This window comes from Neopsephotus bourkii, unplaced genomic scaffold (assembly GCF_033783945.1).
Source record: "Neopsephotus bourkii isolate Nb327-2 ecotype Australia unplaced genomic scaffold, CSIRO-AGI_Nbou_v1 NB_741, whole genome shotgun sequence".
NCBI lineage: Eukaryota > Metazoa > Chordata > Aves > Psittaciformes > Psittacidae > Neopsephotus > Neopsephotus bourkii.
Window position 1 is genome coordinate 3092465 of NW_026901239.1, and position 21086 is coordinate 3113550.

General features: G+C 40.4%; 1 protein-coding gene across 3 annotated transcripts in view; it reads right to left on the bottom strand.

The window, feature by feature from the left end:
- The window catches only part of LOC133212881 (bifunctional heparan sulfate N-deacetylase/N-sulfotransferase 3), a 64314-nt gene extending 44852 nt beyond the window's left edge, over positions 1–19462 (bottom strand). For all 3 annotated transcript variants that reach the window (XR_009725636.1, XM_061354714.1, XM_061354713.1), the window contains exons 1-2: positions 19419–19462; positions 11599–12725 (exon numbers count right to left, since the gene is read on the bottom strand). Coding sequence is in view for 2 of the 3 variants with exons in the window: in XM_061354714.1 (XP_061210698.1) it covers positions 11599–12579 (981 nt within the window). In the remaining variant the exon portion in view is untranslated. The remainder of the gene's footprint in view (positions 1–11598; positions 12726–19418) is intronic.
- Positions 19463–21086: the final 1624 nt, after the last annotated feature.

Here is a 21086-nt window from a genome sequence, read left to right on the forward strand (position 1 = left end):
AACAAAATGAAAATGGGGAGGGGTTGGAGCATTTGGTGTGGACCAATCTGTTCATTAAGATTTAGCAGCTTCAAGAAACAAACTATTCTTTTCATTAAAAACATGTTTTTTGACACTTCTACGACATCCTTCAAAAGATGTAACAGTTGAAAAGTACCACATGCCAGCAGGATGCCTATTTACAAAGGGTAGACTTTAAACCAGAAAATGTGTACAAAAATTCCTTGGAGACAAAACAAAATACCTGGCTTCAGTTACTTGAAAATTTTTGTAGTTTACTGATGGCTAGGTTCTACCTGTAGCAGTTGTGGGTTTAAATTATCAAATAGGGATGCCTTGGAGCCCAACTCCCTCTAATGTGCAGGACACCCTACACCTGGGTCAGAGCAATCCCAGGCACAGCTACAGGTTGGGCGGAGAAGAGATTCAGAGCAGCCCTGCAGAGAAGGACTTGAGGGTGTTGGTTGATGAGAAGCTGAACATGAGGCGGCTTCAGTGTGTGCTCACAGCCCAGAAAGCCAACCGTATCCTGGGCTGCATCAAAAGGAGCGTGAACAGCAGGGTGAAGGAGGTGATCCTGCCCCTCTGCCCTTGTGAGACCTCACGTGGAGTACTGTGTGCAATTCTGGTGTCCTCAACATCAAAAGGACATGGAACTGTTGGAACAAGTCCAGAGGAGGGCCACAAGGATGATCAGGGGCTGGAGCACCTCCTGTATGAAGACAGGCTGAGAAAGTTGGGGCTGTTCAGCCTGGAGAAGGCTGCCTGGAGACCTCATAGCAGCCTTCCAGTATCTGAAGGGGACCTATAGGGATGCTGGGGAGGGACTCTTCATTAGGGACTGTAGTGATAGGACAAGGGGTAACGGGTGAAAACTCAAACAGGGGAAGTTTAAATGTAAGGATATAAGGAGGAAATTCTTTACTGTAAGGGTGGTGAGGCACTGGAAATGGTTGCCCAGGGAAGTTGTGAAGGCTCCATCCCTGGCGGTGTTCAAGGCTAGGTTGGTCAGAGCCTTGGATGAGATGGTTTAGTGTGAAGTGTCCCTGCCCATGGCAGGGGGGTTGGAACTAGATATCTTAAGGTCCTTTCCAACCCTAACTGTTCTATGATTCTGTGATTCTCTGACAAGCAAAGCTCCCACTGATTGCTTGGATGAATTTGGACAGTTTGGCAGATCCATTTACCCAAGTATCTTACCTGACTTCCCATAATACTAAGGCACATACTCACCAGTTGAAGTCACTGTGAGTCTTTCACTAAATTCAATAAGCACCATTAACTGAAATTCTGCATTATTAACTCTTAATTAAACTGTACTTTGATGAAAGAAGTTACTATTAATACAGCTAAATGATATCCCTGTTCTGCATTTAACAGAAATAAAATCTTGCATTTCTTTTACAGGTCAAAAAATCCCCAAAACCCAGGCCAATTGAAATAGAACTAATAAACACCCTCCTGCTGCATATATTTCCCCCTGCATTTTGGTCAGACAGGCTTCAACAGAGAAAGTGCTGGTTCCTGCATTTTTGCCTTAACACTTTATCTGCTATGAAACACCAAGTACAAAGAGGTAAGGTCTCAGAATAGAACAGAGCTAAAAGTCAAAACAAAGTGACTGCAAGATGCATTTTAAAGTCTCTTCTTATTTATCCAGTTAAGTTCCTGTGATCTGATAACTACTGGTATCCAACACAGTGGGAAACTTTGTTAGCCCTTACACAAGCATTCAGGAAGCTGCACTGCAAAGTCACATACAGCCCCACCACAGCTGCCTCAGCTCTGGGTATGACAGGCCACCTTTCAAGGGTGACAGAGTAGTTCAGACCCAGTTCCAGTTCATTTCTGGGCCACTCCGCTGTGCCTCCTTAGTCTGACTTGTCTGCATTGCATCCCATCAGCAGTAGAAAAATTGTAAGACTTGTTCATTGATTCATGTAGACATTGGCCTAGCTACATGTAAGGCCTCAAAAACTCAGGTTCAAACAATAACTTTAGATGCAAAGCATTTGCATGTCTGTGCCCCCTCAAACAACCCTCAGTTTTACAGCTTGAGATCTTGTTTGGTAGGATGCATAGTATTTTGTCATAGAACACTGTCATGGCTATTCAGTCTAATGATGTCTAATGCTTTATAGTCATACAGCTCAAAGAACAGAGGTTACCCATGCTCCTACATTTATTACCAACACGTGCTTCTTATTTAATGTTTCTTCATAAGCCAACTCCACCTCTAGCTTTCACTACAGCCAACATGCACTGCAAACTGGAGGACAACGGCTACTCTCCAGGCAAGACAGTCCTTTGCTGTACAGGCTGGCCACGAGCTTCCACTACAGCAAACCATGTGCTCCCTTATGCCCCTTCATTCCTCACTACTTGGCTGTGCTGCTCAGGGCCCTTTACCCTTCTGTTGGCAACATGAAGCTCAGTAGAACCACCAAATGCTGAAAAAAATCTAGAAGGTTCAATGCTGGAAGAATTTCTAGGCCTAATCTCTCAGAAGCAGAGACCATACAGCCCCACCTGAATGCACAGGAATGCAGTTTAATTACTGAACTGACAAACAGGGACATCAAAAGTGCCCAAGTTCTTTAGGAAATTGAAGTAAAAATGTGGTGTCAGTGTTGTTAACAGCAAAGTCCAACAGTCTGTAAATATGGTCTTCCAAAAAACTTCAGTCTTACGTTTTTCCTCCATGTCAGTATTCACTGGACCTCAATGCTCTCACTGGCATGTTAAACAAACTGCTCCACAGGCTGGATAAGGTATCAGTTACACAATCCACCCACAAATGTTCCTTAGTTTATTATTGGGGTTTTTTGTCCCCTAATAGAGTCAAGAATATTCCTGTGTCTTTTAATACTGTATCTAATTAAAAATATTTACCTTTGTCCCTGTATTTGGGGTGAGCTGAGGCATACCAAAAGCTTTTTCTTTCTAATGTTCCAAGTTTACTGACAGAAAAAAAGATCTCTGACCAAAGACTTTCATTTTCTCTTTCTGCCCTGAAGCTCCATGTCAGAAACAGCTGGGAATTCAGTCTTCAGCTTGCTCCCAGGTAAGGGTCACAAAAATTTATCTTTTTTCTCTTCTTTATAAGTAGCTCTAAAGTTGCTGAATGAAATTTCCCTGCTACGTCAGCATCAGTATCAAAGACATGACAGAAAAAGAGAGAGCAAACAAGGCAAGCTTGCATAAAATAATAGATACAACTGTTTTCTCAAGCCGTATTTTTAATGATTGTATGTAGTCAGCACAGAAAAGACATAAGAACTTAAGACAAATTAATAAAAATTTGGACAATTCATTGACTCCTACATAGTACCTAGTCTAAGGGATATAATTCAGCACAAAAATACCCAAGACTTTAGTGAAACATAAGACAGTAATAGCAGAAACACAGCGGGGTGATTTTGTTGTGTTAATGCACACCTTCCCCGTTTTTGCACAAATGTTTGTATTTCTAAAAGACATGATTACAAAAACTAGACCTACATAGGAATACAAACTGAGCTCTGCATTTGATTATAGTTTAAGAGATTGAGAATAGATCTTAGCACAAATTCCCTGCCAATATTATATTTCTTCCAACAGCACATTTCATACCATTTTGCCAAATCTAATTTTTAAAGACTTACATAACCCTTTTGCTTCCTTTAGTGTATTAGCCTCTATTCTGCTATTTTGTTGGCTATTCAGCCTACACTTAAATATCTCTATGCCTTACATTAAATAGTTTTATCCACCCTCACTGTTTATACCCTGAAGACATCTGCAGCCTATTGCTTTCTGCTTGGGTCACCATTACTTACCAAATTCTTTCACCTTTTTTTTTTTTTCTCTCTGACATTTTCTGACTCGTCTGGTGTCTGTAAGCACTCTCAAAATATTTCTAAGTTGTGCATAGCTGAGCACAATATTCTAGAAACCTCATCAGTAAGATGAAGTACTTTTCTGATGTAAAATGGTATTTTTTTCCATAGTCATCTTGAATTTGAAACCAGCTTACATTATAGACTCAGGTATATTTTAGTATTTGTCTTGTTTTTAGGATATTTTCAGGATTACAATTTTCAGAAAGGGAAACTGAAATTGGAAATAGGGCATTGTCACTCCATGAGGTATTAGATATACACTGGCAAGCAGCCACTTTTACTAGCATAATCACCAAGAATCAGTCATGGAGTTGCACTGACTTTTTCCAGACTGAAGAGCTAAGAAAAAAAGAAACCTTCCATGCAGATGTACTGAAGAAGAAGCTAGTGAAATAGAGTCCCATTTCTACCCTCATTTTTCTCTTCTTGCAAGACTGTACCTTCTTGATGCTACAGAAGAGTGGGAAGGAGGTAGGCCCAATTTTGGTATCGTGTTTTACAGTTAATTGCTGTGATTTCTAGATCTGTCTGCAGTGTGATTTTACTAGCTGGTTATGAAAATTTTATCCAATTCTGTCAGCAGGAGGAACTGGATGGCTGACTTGTCATCTGAAAAAGCCCAGAATAAATCTTGCAGCAGCCACTAGCATGGTGATCAATCTGTACAGCTATGTGGTAAGCTATAGTTACATTATTTTTATTTGAATTAACAAAGTGCTTTTTGAGCAAAAAGCACAAAATGAAGAGAGACTCTGACAAAGAGAACTTGCAGTCTAAGGAAAGAGAAGGACTGACAGGATAGCTGAAGGATACACACCCAGGAGGCTGGAAAGTGGTTTCAGCACACAACTGTTCTTAATTTTGCCTCTAGGCTGACAGAGCTAGAACGCTGGTCCAGGTCTGGTGCATCAACTGTAACATCTATGTCTAGCACATGCCTCCTCTCAAGCAGCCAAAGCAAGGCCAGCTCCCCACCCACAGCCACCCTCCTCTGGTCAAGGACTTATATCCAGTTTTATGTTTTCAACATCAGTGGAAAGATGACTGGGAAAGCAGTCTATATGTTGGTAGCAGCCCATGAAAAATATTAAACAATTTTCTAACTTTTTTTAAACTAGTATTTTAGTTCTGAGATTTAATCCTAATTATTGCCTCACAGTGCATAATATTCGACAGTACTGTACATGAAACAAGACATTCAGGATGTTAAATCAGTCTTCCTAGTGCATCAGACAGTTACAGAAACACACCAGTTAATTTTTTTTTTTTTTACTCTTTTTAGGGACAGAATGTACTTTTTACTTCTTATTTCAGCCAAGTCAATATAAAATACCTCATGTCAGATTAAGAAAAAAAAATGCACATAGTATCATATGTAATAATAGTAAGCACAGTGAATAATGGCATAAGGGTACTATGGCTAATGGATTGGGAATGTAAAATGATTTAGCAGAAGTTCCTAATAGTTAATTATATTTTTTTTTTTTATCATTTGAAGAGGTGATTAAAAAGATTTTTTTGAACCTCCGGAAATGAGGAAAAAATTATGGCTCAGTGCAAGCAAACAGACCTGAGTATCTTTGATGCTTCTGCAACTGACACATTTCATGACACATCTATCATTTTATTGATAACCTTCTACATTATCCCATAGATAAAGGAGCAATTAACTTACAGATTCAGACTTCCTCCTGTAACAGGAATCACCCTTTGCCTTGACAGCTGCGGCTTTCTGAACCTGTTTGCCATTCTGCCTTAACACAAAATACATCTAAGCCTCACTTCCGACGCAAATATCTAGGTAATTTCTACACAGGAGTAATCAAAATGCTTTCTGGCTAAATCATCTCCATTACCAGGAGATTGTCTGGCACAGATGATACACAAAGAGGATAGCTCTTGTTCTTCAATTCAACAACTCCAATGCCAAAAGACTGCAGATTCAAGCTTGTATTGCCCACTTCAATGCCCCTATACTAACAGGTGCATTGTCGAAGTGCTCACAAAACGGAAGGAGAAAATAAAGGTATTTTATCCCCTCCCAATAATAGATATGGTTAATATGAAGCTTTTTTGCTTGGCAGTTATAAACTGATAATTACAAGTGTAGAGAAAGATTAGGCTTACATGAAGAAAGTGAAGAGATCCCACCCGGACTTCAGTTCAAAATGTTTCTTTTGAAAGGCACACACCAAGGACAAGACAGTCAAGAGGAGATCACACAGCTAATTATTTGGAAAAAAATAATTTCACAGTATTCTAACTTTTATTTTTGAAAATTTGATCAACTCCTAGGGAAATACAGAAAGTACACGTATGGAGGAAGTGAAGGCAAAGGTAGACCAGCTTACTGCTTAGACCACTAGCAGTACACAAAGTGTCATCAGGCAAAAAAAATTTTATTTAACTTCCCCTCTGTCAGCAGCTACCTTTCCCTTGGAAAGGTCTTAATGTTTTAAGGTCATAAAAAAATTAACAAAGAGCAACTGTGTAAAAAATTTAAATAATCAATTAATACTAAATAGACAATCAGCCAGGACCATCATGGTCTATTAATATAAACTTACGTTGTTGATATCTAGATAAGACTTTTTCTGTATGTCTATTTTAAAATTCATTTTAAAATTATTTGCACTGTGCAGGTTCTTAGTCTTCTAGAAGACACAAGAAAAATTTAGCACAGCACTGGCACAACATAATGGTCCCTCCTGTCTGACAGACATTAGATGGGAAAAAAAGTTACTGAAAAAATGAGCACTGAGATTCGTTTAACAAGTTTATTTTCAAAGTTGGCGGCAATTAAGACTATGAAAATGTTCTCTAGTATTATTTCTATATCACCAGAGGAAGATAAATAATTTTGAAGACGGATTGTTATTGTTGATGCACAGTGACAGCAACTCAGTATTTTACAGTGAAGAACAATGTTCCATCAGTCCAGATTTCATACAGTAGCAGGGAAATATGTAACAATCAGGTAGTCTACAAATCTGAAGCACCGCTTCAAGTCTGGATTTTTTTTTTTTTTTGGTTGCTTTGTTTCTTTTAGTTGAAGAAGTTGTGGTCAAACTAGAATAATCTTTGCTGTTTAATAAAACAAAACATTAGTTTTACAGGATTGAGGTTGATTAAACTATGTCAAAAGGTTTTTGGAAGGGCTCTTTACAAATGTGTTCCTAACACTATAGCTACCCAAGCTGACTTACCACAACTTTGTCCCCTCTTCAGTGGTACAGAAGACACTCATTGAGGGTTTGCTTTTGGCTTGACCTCTTCTGAGATCAACATATAATATCAATAAAAAAATTACCACTTAACCATAGGCCAGTGATTTTCCTCAGTACTTAACTCCTATCCACAAACTTTAAAGAAAGTTCAGTTTAGCCTAATGTCCAAGTATTAACTACTCTGGCCACTCTGGAAATCTTGTTTCAGTGTCTGCAGAAGAAATTCCCTTCAAAACCTGATTTTACATGAAATCAGGATCTCTCTCCTTGGAGATGGCCAAAAGGTGATTGGACATGGTCCAGCTTGAGCAGGGACTTTGGACCAGATGAATCTCCAGAGGTGGTTTCCAACCTCAGCCATTCTGGGATCCTGTGAATTGCAACGTAACAACTATTCCGTACTTGCAAGGATCCTACAGGCTATCTTTTGTTACAGTGAACCTCTGTTTTAACTCTTACAAAGAAAGAACAAGACAGGCATAGCTTTCAACTTGCTCACCTAACTTGTATCTGAACTTCAGGGACTCAATCAATCAGTCCTTCTAAAGCAAATCTAGGTTCTCTATGCACTCAACATAGTGCATGTCAGCATAGCCCTTGTTTCAGAAGACTGAAGACAAATCACAGTATCACAGTATGCTAGAGATTGGAAGTGACCTCAAAAGATCATCTAGTCCAATCCCCCTGCCGGAGCAGGAACACCTAGATAAGGTTACACAGGAACGTGTCCAGGCGGGTTTTGAATGTCTCCAGAAAAGGAGACTCCACAACCTCCCTGGGCAGCCTGTTCCAGTGTTGTCACCCTCACTGAGAAGTTTCTTCTCAAGTTTAAGTGGAACCTCTTGTGTTCCAGTTTGTACCCATTGCCCCTTGTCCTATTATTGTTTGCCACTGAGAAGAGCCTGCTCCATCCTCGTGACACTCCCCCTGTATATATTTATATACACTAATAAGGTCACCCCTCAGTCTCCTCCAAACTATAGAGACCCAGCTCCCTCAGTCTTTCCTCATAAGGGAGATGCTCCACTCCCTTAATCATCTTAGTTGCCCTGCGCTGGACTCTCTCCAGCAGGTCCCTGTCCTTCTTAAACTGAGGGGCCCAGAACTGGACACAATATTCCAGATGAGGTCTCACCAGGGCAGAGTAGAGGGGAAGGAGGACCTCTCTCGACCTACTAACCACCCCCCTTCTAATACACCCCAGGATGCCATTGGCCTTCTTGGCCACAAGGGCACAGTGTCAGCTCATGGTCACCCTGTCGTCCACTAGGACCCCCAGGTCCCTCTCCCCTACACTGCTCTCTAACAGGTTGTTCCCCAACCTATACTGGAACCTGGGGTTGTTCCTGCCCAGATGCAGGACTCTACACTTTCCCTTGTTATATTTCATCAAGTTATTCCCCGCCCAACTCTCCAGCCTGTCCAGGTCTCGCTGAATGGCAGCACAGCCTTCTGGCGTGTCAGCCACCCCTCCCAGCTTAGTGTCATCAGCAAACTTGCTGATAGTACACTCAATTCCCTCATCTAAATCATTGATGAATATATTAAATAATACTGGTCCCAGTACCGACCCTTGAGGCACTCCACTAGATACAGGCCTCCAACTAGACTCCGCCCCATAGACTACAACTCTCTGGCTTCTCTCCTTCAGCCAGTTCACAGTCCACCTCACTACCCGATCATCCAGACCACACTTCCTCAATTTAGCTGCAAGGATGCTGTGGGAGACTGTGTCAAACGCTTTGCTGAAGTCAAGGTAGACCACATCCACCGCTCTGCCATCATCCATCCACCCTGTTGTTTCCTCATAAAAGGCTACGAGATTGGTCAAGCATGACTTCCCCTTGGTGAAGCCATGTTGACTGCCCCTCAGAACCCTCTTATCCTTGATATGCCTTAAGTGCTGCCTTCTTGAGTTAGACAGTCAATCATGAATGCTTATTTTTGCTATCAGTTTTGCATTAACCCTCCAGTTTCTGAACTCTTTGCTATCTAGAGGAATCTTTGAGGTTCTCTGGATGCTGGGATCTTTCTGAAAGGTTTTAGGTTTCTTTGCATTAATAGAGCACACGTAGGAACATTTGCCTTACTTTCAGCAAACTCACAGTCCTACCAGATGGGAGTATATTCAGGAAATATTAAACAGGAACCATATAAAACAAAATTAAAACACAAATAAGCATTTTACCCAATTCTATATTGCTAGTATTTAAAATGTAAGCTGAGTAGAAATGAGTTAATCTTGATTACTGAAATTATACAAAGCCTACATTTAGCAACCTATTTTCACACTCGCAGCACACAATTCTCAGTCACAGTCAATGCAGCAGAACTCAGTAAACCACTCCTGTTTAATAGGATGTCATTTATTCACAAATATACTTTACAATAACGGATTTTCAACTACTGCAAATTGATTTTATTTCTTTCCTTCCAGATGTCACTGTGTTACAGAGAATAACTCCTTTGAAATTAATAATAATGAAGATGCATTGCATCTGACAGCCCTAACAACATGTTTAATAGAATATTCTACCTTTAAATAGACACAGAATCAGAAGAGAATACTTTTTCAGATTCCACTGTTTCAGCACACAGTTCTGTATAAATGAAATTATCCTACTTAAAAGTTATTTCCATTTTGGTATTATTACTATTTGATAGTTTTATTTTGGGAAGCTATGACAAACTGCAAATTATTGCCCCAAATAATAAAAGTTTATCCTTTTGTATCTACTTTAATCAAAATAATAGTCTCCTGTTTCCAGTAGGTAATTCTGGCAATTAATTATCCTAACTTATCCTAAAAGGACAACCCTAAGGTGTCATTCACAAAGAGAAACAATACTAAAAATATTCTTTCAAACTGCTACTGCATAACACAGCGAGAGATTTATTCATATTTGTATTTTACGTATTTTGTTACCAGAAACCACAGAACAACAGGAGCTTTGACAGTGGTGTGGGTCATTATTTCTTTCCTATGAGTTTCAGTTAATAAATTCTCAAAACATGCTCACCCTCCTAACTCAAATGCTGCCATCATGTTCCACACTGAAACTTCATTTATTGAGTTTCACTTTTATTCCAGCTCTCTCCTGTGCAATTTGTTTGCATAAGGAAAACACCTACTTATCTAGAAGATATATCTTATTTATGATTGCATGTGCAGAGAATGTTTTGGAAAAGTGTATGCTCCAATGTTAAAGCAAATTAAACTGTAAAGAAGTCCAAACCTTTTGTTTCAGGAAGCAATATATATGCAGGGTTACTTCAGCTTGACTAATATATTAACACTGAAAATGAAACAAAAAACTGACCATCAAAACTGCATGCAGCACTGCCGTTGCCTTTCCTCTTTCCAGTCTGAAAGTACTAACAAAACATTCTCCCTTTTTTTAGCACAAACAGAGCAACAACCAGCAACTTACCCATTTATAGCTTCAACACCAAGTACAGTTGTGCAAGGTGACTTCTAACTATCTGCTTTGTAGCTGTGCCCTTCACAAAAGAAGGGCAAGGTATACAGCGCAAAATAGCCCTAAGATGTTCCCCTGCTGACCCATAACTACCCCCACACTTGAACAGCACAATAAAGAGAAAAGTGACCTTCAGGAATGTGCAATTTAAAATGTTAAAATAGAAACTGACAAGTCATTTAGCGACAGAACAAACTTAAAATATTAACACAAACCTTCCTTGCAAGCAAGAGCCATAAAACAGATAAGAAAGGTGAAATGCTGCAGCCAGCTCTTGACATCTGAAACCTATTTCAAACTGCTAATAATACAGTCTATTCTTCAAAATTTAGGTTGACATTTACTTTTGCTCATCACATTTACCTCCTGCTTGTAAGACTAGCAACATGCACATTACATACAAATAGCTCTTGGGTCCAGCTCTGAAGTCCTGTGCTGTTTTTAACTGCCACTGAAGCATGTGATTAGACAGAAGCTATGATCAGACCAGAAAATTAAGTATGCTGCAATTATGTTTAGAATTGTGCATGTTGGGTGGGTTATAATGTGTGAAAACACTACCACTCTTACCCCTTTTCTTTATCCGTTACTTAGAAACTAGTTGTCTTCAGTTTCCTTTTTGGGAAACCGTTTTCCATATATAGTAAGGAGAATGGAATTCAGAGGTGCCCAGCAACCTGTTTATAGAACTTATATCAGCAGGGACTTTCATATGTCACTAGAGAGAAAACAAGTGGTAGTAACCAGTGAGTCATTTTATCTTACAATTCTTTTCTTATACAGGTACAAGCAACACTGCATAAACACTCCTATAATCAGAGCTACTACACCTGGAATTGGTGACCACTCAAAGCCAGCCAGCCAGCCTTCTCTCTCAAGGCCCAAACAGTTTGCATTAGTACTTACTGATATGCATCCTGTATGAGCTCCAACTATTAATAACTGTTCACTTTAAGATTAAAAAAAATGGCACTTTGCTGTAGTGACCATTAGTTTGTGTGCATACTTTACCTGTACATCATTGGTGTTCATTCTTGTTCCGTCCTTCCCAACAAAGATGTCATCGATGTCAACCAGAACATACCTATCCAAGGACAGTCTGAGCCTCTTGCCAGACAGGAAAGAGACAGCATCTATGAAAATCAGCCTGTGCAGCCAAAAATTCAAGTTATTGCCGAAAAGGACTCGCTGAATCCCATCGTGGAGCCCCAGGTCATGAATTACCGTGGCATAGAGAGCACTTATAGCAGCAGGTGGTGAAAGGTTTTCTGCTGTCTTTACTTTAGCAAATATCACTGGTTGATAAGTCGTATGATTAATATGGAAAACTGCCCAGTCATTTCCAAGCAAGGAACCTTTCTCGAGCTTAGAAGATTTAGTCACATGAAGCAGTGGGGAATGAGGGTTAATGCAACAGTCCTTTATACCCAGATTGCTGTGGACATGGAAAGGAAAGCCCTTCAACTGAGAGCTCTGCAAGCTGTTCTCATTACCTTTGTGAAATCCAATAACACCTACACCATACTCTATACAGTACTTATCTAGAAGGCCTCTGTTCCAGGAGTCCATGTTCACATACTTTAGAATATTTTCATATACTATGAGAGCGTATTTGCCTTTATTTTTGTCTATAAGCACTGGGAGGTCACCTTTCCCAGGTGCAATCTCAATGTGAAACTGAAATCTGCTAGATTCTAAAATGGTTATTATATCTTGGCCTAGTGCTGAATACTGACTTTCCACAAACACTAGCACTACAAGGTCTGTCCTCAGGGGGTCAATGGACTTCATAGTCTTCATCTCCATCAGCTTGTATGGCAACAGTTGAGGATCACCACATTCCACTTCTGAAGAGATTTCAGGAAGTTCATTTTCCTGTTTGTAGCCATTATACAAGTAATATGCAGAAATAACTATGCTCACCATACAAAAAGTGGCCAGCAAAATAACTGTCCTTTGAAAATGTCTGTGAAGTTTCAGGATAAAACTCATGTTGTTTACTTGCCTTAGATTGTTCTTGACAGCAGCATTAAAAACAAACACAGATTCTCGACAACTTGTTCCAGTCCTCTGAGGTATTTATGTAACCATTGCAGCACACACCTCTATCTTCCACAAAGCTTTACAGAAGGTATAGTCTAAAAGAAAAGAAAATCAGAGATTTAATTGAGGCATCCCACCTCTTGAAAGTATCATCACACTTAGAGTAATGGTGAGCAAAAAAATCACTGCCAGGCAGAGGTTTAGAAACAAACAGTTCAAGACTTCGATAATTTATTTTTTAAATTCTGCATTAGTAGCATTATTTCTTCCTGCTCCCATTAGCTGCCACGTTTTCTTGAATGTCTCTAAATCTCACAGGCTCCTTACCCCAGAAGATCAAGTAAAAGAGGGCAGGCACAGGAGGCACTGAAATACAAGATATGGCAGCAAAGAACTCCCTGCTTTTTTTTTTCCCCAAAGATAAAAGTAAACTCCCAATAGACAATTCGCGACAACCTAAGCATTGAAGAAAATTTAAAATCTTCCTTCTTCACCCCAAACAGCTGGGGGAACATCAGTCTACATGATTAAACAAATTTTCTTACATTAAGTTTTGAAGAACCAAGAAGTGCTCAAAACACGTATGTTTCACCTGGTGTGTACCTATCAGTATGTACAGCTGCATACTGGTAAACCCTGTATTATGTGTATTATAGGAGTATTTTTGAAACAAAAACTACACTTCCCCCCCCCACACATTAAAAGTAAATAAATAACATTTCACTGGACCGTGTACTGTTTTGCAGATAGTGTGAATTACTTCTTTATTAAAAAAGCAATAAAATAATCCCGCTCTTAAATTTAAGCAAAGAGAGTAATAAATCAAAAGCTAACTTAATGCGCAGATCGTCTAATGATATACTTAGGCTTTAACTTGTACCTAAGGAAGACAGCATTTTTTCAATCAAACAGTACAAACGCTGTCAAAAGTTTCTAGTAAAACAACTGAACGATGTGACAGATATCAAATAATTAAGTAATGTAAGTTAAAAGGAAAATTAAAAATACATTTTGAAAACTACAAAGAGCATGAAAAATACTTGAGTGTATAAAGATTTAGAACATGCTAATGTAACTTCAAATGTAGTACACAACCGTTTGTTAACTGGACAAGGATAAGCTCTTTATGTAATGTTAACAGGGCCATTTCCCAGCTAAGCACCTAATGCTTCCATGCTCAACTGCTTGGTTCTTTGGTTTGTTAGGTTTTTGTTTTTTGTTGTTGTTGTTTTGGTTTCTTTGGGGTTATTTTTTGGTGCGTTTTTTTTTTTTTTTAAGGTAATGAAATAGGACTTAAAAGGTCAATACCAAAAAGCTCCAGTATCCAGTAACCAGTATCAAATACACTGTACTGATTGACAGAATATTAAATTTTCTTGAGAGATCATGGCTAACAAATGGTATCTACTCAAGCTCTATCCAATGTTTTGTACTTTCTAAGGTTTACTGGGGAATGTTAGAAATGTTGATTCCTAAAATGGCTCACAACCTTCAGTAGTGAATCAGGGAGCAGATCATAATAGAAGAAATAAAGTCAGCTTCTGATCCAAAATAAACTACAGTATATAAAAAGATTAATTACATAGTAATAAAAGGGGGAGAGAAGGGAAAGGCAGAGGACAAAACCAAACAACATGTCAGGTATTTGGGCCATTTAACCACTTGACAAAAGCTTCTCATCCTACAATATAAGGAAGGTGGTCTTTCAATCAAGGTTTTAAAGTTTAAAATGTTATGCACATAACAGCACCTATGTAACTCCCACAGCTTTAACTAAATCCCAAACACTGATCCTCCCAGTGCCATAATGAGCACACAGTAAAAATACATGAGTAGGAAAAACAGATAAGGGGGAAAGAGAGAAACTACACAGCACCCTAGTTATCAAACCAGCAAATTTAAGCACCAAGAGTAAGTATACATAAGCTGTCTCATTCATAATTAAGATCCCCTTCAAACTTGCATCTCATCAGACAACCGTGCTTTCTGGATATGTTAGAACAGAATCATAGGGTTGGAAAGGACCTTAAGATCATCTAGTTCCAACCCCCCTGTCACGGGCAGGGACACCTCACACCAAACCATGCCACCCAAGTCTCTGTCCAACCTGGCCTTGAACACTGACAGGGATGGAGCTTTCACAACCTTCCTGGGCAACCCATTCCAGTGCCTTACCACTCTTACAGTAAAGAACTTCTTCCTTATATCCAATCTAAATGTTCTACTCTCTTCACCTCTACTCTCAGTGTATTAACCCTTTCTGTTCTCAGTAGACTTACACCCAGCCTTGAACCTTTCTTGAAGCTGCACACAGGTTTTAGAAAGGACTTTCAGGAGTTTTGCCTTGCACCCAGGCAGAGAGGGTCATTAATCTGTGCTAGACAAACCCAAACCAAACAACAAAACCACAACCAAACAAAAACCCCTGAAAAGACAACCGAGCAAAAAAGAAAACAAAACAAAACCCACAAAACCCAACGACAACAAAAACAAACAAAAAACCCCTCCAAAAACCAAACACACAACACATACTAACAAGTTTCTCAGTTTCCTAGAGGCATGGATCCGAAAAGAACATACAAAGACTGAACAACAATCTGAAAATACCTGTAGAAGAACTCAAAAAACCTTTTTAAGTATGGAGGTGTCTGATCTTGGTCACACTACCTTCAAGAATAACAGTTTAGATAGTAGAAGAGAGATACCTAACATGGTAAGAAGCCAGGTGAAAAGGAAGGAGCCCCATCCTGAATGAGTAATACCAAAGAGATGCTTCCAGACAAATGATTTTACATTGCACATACAAAGGCTTCTCTTCATTTTGTATTTCCAATTCAGCTGTCTGAATGCCAAGAAACTCCCAATTTTAGCGGCTAAAATAAATACTGCATTCTGTAGACAAGCCGTACATATGTCTGCTTTTATCTTCAGTAACCACAGACCTGACTTGCTTACCTCACAGAGCTCAGGGCTGGTTCACCCAAGAGATGTGAGTCTGCAAAGCAGAATTCCTGCTGACAAAAGTATTACTTTTTGAATGACACAAAGTCAACCACCACATGATCAACAAGCACAATGCTCATCTGCTTCTTTTAGCCTTAAGCTCCTCTAACACAGATCCAAAACACCCCTATTCTTAGGACTTTGGTGGTTTCTGTCATATTGAGAGGGAGTTCCCAGCAGCATAATCTAGGCATTTCTTTACCAGCCTACACTTCTGACAGTCACTTGAACTTGAGAATCCTGCCTTCAGTATGAAAAATTTACAGTGACCTAAGCTCATAACAAGGAAGGGCTGATTAGCTAGAACTGTTTGGATGAGTTATGACTGAAGGGGTGCAACCACAGGTCTACTAAAGTAAGCAGCAAGAACACTTAAAATATTTGCAGCAAGGACATAGCTCCTAATGCCGATCCATAGAGCAGAAAATCTGGAGCCAGCCCTGAAACCTGTATTTTTTTCTAGAAAACCTCTGTCATTTTATCCGTGCTTCCTAGTTGCTGGTACCTCCTGGGTCAACAGAGAGCAGCTGTAAGGAGAAATGGCTGAAAATGCTAAGACAGATGCAAGTTTGACTCTGAAAAGTGAGGAATCCTCCCCCAGCAGGACACAGCTAGACTTGGTGTCCTCACCACTGAAGACAGGAAGGTAGGGGAATGGAACAGAGTAAGGCACACGTTTTAAATGCATGCCGTCTTGAATGATCTTGATGCTTATGTAATTTTCACTTATTTAAGAACTGTTTTGCATGGCAAGAGGTCAAAAGAACATTAAAAAAATTAAAAATACAAAGAAAACGTGCATGTAAAAATATCAAAATAGTTTCAAAGCCTTGATGAAGTAGCTGCTGTTCCCCCAGGAAAGCAACACTTTACTCTGAGCAACAGTACTTGCTAGGTATTCCACTGGTATCTTACAACACTATGCTACAATAAGTCACCACGCACCAAACTTGACAGTGGAGTTTTCTGAGTTCCTACCATTTACAGCTTTCTTTAGTTTTTTGTTTCATTGCTACACATAAATGACCAAACTCTTGGCTTCTATAAATCACTTCAGCCCAATAATCCTAATGGCAATACTCACATGAGGTAACACTGGCTGGGGATATAGTCTATTAATAAGACACAGAAAGTGAACATAAAGAATGTGGAACTATAATTCTTGACTTTTTGTATTTTCTGGCAGTAAAGTTTATATGATAAACACCAAAGCAGCCAGCCTGCAAACCAGTCCCTGGACTCAGACTCATGGGCAGCTACTTGCAGTGTCTGCAGGGTTGCCATGGCACTCGCAGAGCAAATACTGTGCCCTCCTTGGTACATTTGCTTGCAGTGAGACTTCCACGGTGCACACAGCCAAGGCTTTGCGTGACTGGCTTTTCCACGCAGCAGAAACATACTGTTTTCTGGACTCAGCAATTGAAAATAAACGTGGTTCTGACCATTCAGTTTTATAACTGGGATTCAAGGTACTGCAGCTAAAACCCCACCCTCAAATTAAGTCACTTTCAAGTTCACATCTTCATACAGTAATGAATACTTAAATAGGAAGCCAGGTACTCACATAAAAACAAACACATAAAATTGCATACAATAAAAAAAAATTACTAAAGCTGTATTATGAGTATCAAAAAGACTCCTAAAACGACAAGAAACATTCTTCTTTAATTCAGTTGTTTTAAAAATTATCAAGATTAAAACAATGAGATGAGCCCAAATATCCACAAGCAAATGAGAAATTGCTCTCAAATCACATTTTCAAAGCCCAGTAAAAAAATATCTGGCTTAGCCTTACCTCAAGCCTGTGCAAGGGTAACTGTTTACCATGACCCTTGATTAGAAACAATGAAGTTGTATCATACTTACACACAGACATAAAAAAATGTGGTTTTGCTACACGTGGCATAACAAAAATCCTTTATATGAAGAACTGCCAAAACCCAGAGCTAGCTCAGGATCGATTAGTCATCAGTATTCTTCAGCTATATTATATTTGCCTGGTTACATATACCTGAACATATTTTTAATATCTTTTGATATACAGATGACTTGGAAGCAACGAAGTGCATTTGGAAACAACCAAACCTAGGATGGAGAGTAGTGGTTGGATTTTGAAATCAGCTATGAAAACGTGAAACTGGTCTCTAAAAACTGAGTATACCTGCTTACAATGTTATTTTACTGACTGATGTATTTAAGCAGTGATAGCTCATAAAGGCAAATCCAGGCTGAGCATGAGAACTTATGACTTGAACAGATTGCGATATGAGACATGTACTGCCCAGGGAAACTGTTGAGACTGTTTAACATCAGATAACAAACCTTGGAATGTGTGAATATTGAAGGGCTTAAATTCTGTGGCATATGTTCGGTTTTATTTGGGTTTGTTTTGTTTGTTTTTGTTTTTCAAAGAACAGTTTAGGCAGAACAAGAATTCTAGATATGAGATATGATAGATATGCTCTAAATAGATCTGGTCTTTCAAGTCCTTGGTGCAAGCGGATTTCCTTTCCATTGTACCTATGATATCGTTAGATCCATATTGTATTGCTTCACACATTACTACTGAATCTTATGGGACAGAAATCAATTCCTCAGAATTTGTCATGAAAAGATGCATATAAATATTAAATTTATGATATTTTAAAATATTTTAAAAGACTACTTGTAAGACTTTAACAGAGTACAGAAGTTGGATTTGGTCTTCAAATTACTATTTTACCTTCATACAATACTTTATATTGAAAGATATTAAAACACATTACATATCATGCAATTCTGCATCTTCTACAATTTCTCATTCATTACCCCCTCCAATTATTTTTCATCATTTGCAGAAACATCATCTGAAGACTTCACGATTTGCTCAAGACCTTTAAGATAAATATACAACATATTCTGTTGTCCATGGCCAAACCACTACTTTTCCCTCTCTTTCCTCCTACAGCTCCCAAGCACAAGCCAAGTGCAGAGTTAATAAGGTGGAGTTTGCCACCATTCCTTCCCAGAGCTCCGAGTGGTCTCTCAGGAAGTGAGTGGTGACGCTGCCAGATTTATCTCACTTTCCATTTTGTTAAAAAAGAAATAAAGACACCACACCAAAACGTGAAACAATTATATAGAACATCAAGTGATGAATTAACTAATACGAAAGTTTTCTGGCATCTTCCAAAGGCTACATATGACAGCTGAAGCTAGCAGTAAAACACATCAATTTCTGCACGGGATACTGGAAATCCACGTAGCTATAAACACCTTAAGTTTACTGCACTGCGATGACCAATTTTGTTCCCCATTACAGTATGTCTGCAAACACTAGAGGGCAACAATGTCGCACCGAAAAACTCCGGGAGGGGGAATGAGGAATAATCCCAAGCAGTTGAAGGGCTGAGGTAGGCACCGCACCATCTGAGGCAGGCAGATGCTAGGTGAGCCAGCAAAGAAGAAAAACAACGCAAAACCCAAAGAAACACCACACAACAAACCCAGAGACGGACCCCCACGCGGCGGGAGGATCGGGACACGCCCGTGTGCTGGGGGACGAGTTCGGCAGCGTTGCTGCACCTGGACCGGGCAGCCTCCAGCTCCAGCCGTGCTCCCGAGCCAGGCCTGCTGGGCTGTGCCGGCGGCGGCTCAGGAGCCTCCGCAACGGCTCGCACACAACTTCGCGGAGGGGCATCCGGCGAAGCCGGCAGTGAACCGGCAGCCAGCCCGCGGGGTCTGGACACTGTGCCCCGCAGGGCCCGGGGATATGGCGCGGAGGAGACACCCGCCCCAAACGTTACCTCCATACGCGCTCCGCCGACATGCCACCGCCTCGGGGCCAGCCCGCTCTCGTTCACAGGCTGCGAGCGCAGGGAGCTGGAGATGGTCCTCCAAGGGGAGGCGCCTGCACCCAGCGGGCGCGGGGAGAGTGGTGTGGAGCGACACCGCCCCCGTCACAGCTCTCCCGCGGCGGGGGAGGCCGGCCCTCGAGGGTGCGAGTACCACTAGCCTCGAGGAAAGGCGCCGCACCCGCACTCACCGGCAAGGGGCAGGAGGGGCTCCCGCCATTGGCCATCAGCGGCCCTGCCGCTCGTCGGTCGCCGCCTCCCTTTCTTCCTCCCCCTTCTCTTCCTTTTCGGGGGACTCGGCCAGCCCGCGAGGTGGGGAGGTGGAACTGGGCGGGGAGGTGGAACTGGGCGGGGGTTGACTATATTTTCTTAAGACAATTTGGGGTTAAAATATTGAAAGAATGCCAAGTAATGTGTTTGCAGCCTCACTGCTTTTCTTTATTGAATTTTGTAACCCTATTTTAAACAAAGTCCCTCTGAATTATTTTTCACTGATACTCTGCATCCTTCACTGCAGAGATGGGGGCTATTTTACTACTGTGGGCTAGGGAGGTACGGTTCCCTGCCTGAACCACATTACCTTCACAAATGAGAAATAAAATCAGTAAATTTTACAAGTGCTCTCTTGATCTAGCTAATTTACTTCACAATTGCATGGTGATTGTTAGCCCACCTAATGGCTGACAGTTCAATATACCAGATTACCTCCATCTGTAGCAGTTGGCTGTCCAAATCTTCCTTTCTCTGACTCACTCAAGGCAGAAGCTTGAAAGAAAAAGGCTAAAGTAATCTGAATATTCCTTTTCTAAACATCAGCAGAATTTTCAGCTCTAGATTCAGGAATATTGTTATTTACTGCTTTCTGCTCTTTATTCTCCCCTTTATTCTCATGACACACTGAAGGAACATCAGAATTTTAATATCTTCTAAACTTAGTCTCAGGCCCCATGAGCTAGACTTCCTGTAGGACAGAGGACTTACTGAGATGAGGGATCACTCTGTGTGAGTCTGTTGAGCCACAGAATAGAGTCCATCTGAAATCCTGTTCTACACAAAGGGATTCTCTCCCATATTAAACTTCTCAAGTGCATGTTATATCCTCACAGAGTCTTGGTTTGGAACCTCACTTCTAGGAAGGATTTTTCCTACACTATGCTATCAGGTATGGGCTGGAAGCCAGCCAAAAATGACTGAAATTCTTGAACATGAGTTCAAACTCACCAATGGGCATGGTTTCCCTCCTACAAGTCTTTCTGAGTAGCTAGTGCTGATTTTAAGTTGTCACTGTCCAACACGGACAGAAGACCGTTACATGCTGCTTGTCCTTGTAAGCACTTGGGTGCTCACAGAGATGTGCTAGACATTGCACAGCTGAAGGCTTCAGCACTGCAAGTCAGCATCTGTAGCACTGACTGGTTCTGGCAGGGATTTTAACAGCTTTGATCTTTCTTGGTGCTACTTTTCAGACTTGAGCTGTCATTGAAGCATGAACTGGTCAGGACGTCTTAGCCATTCTTTTAGCAATACATATTAAGATACTGCTGAATGTGCATCTGGCCAAGATTTCTGCCTGGCACCCAGTACGTCACGAAACAAACTGTAGTAATGTGGTGTTACATT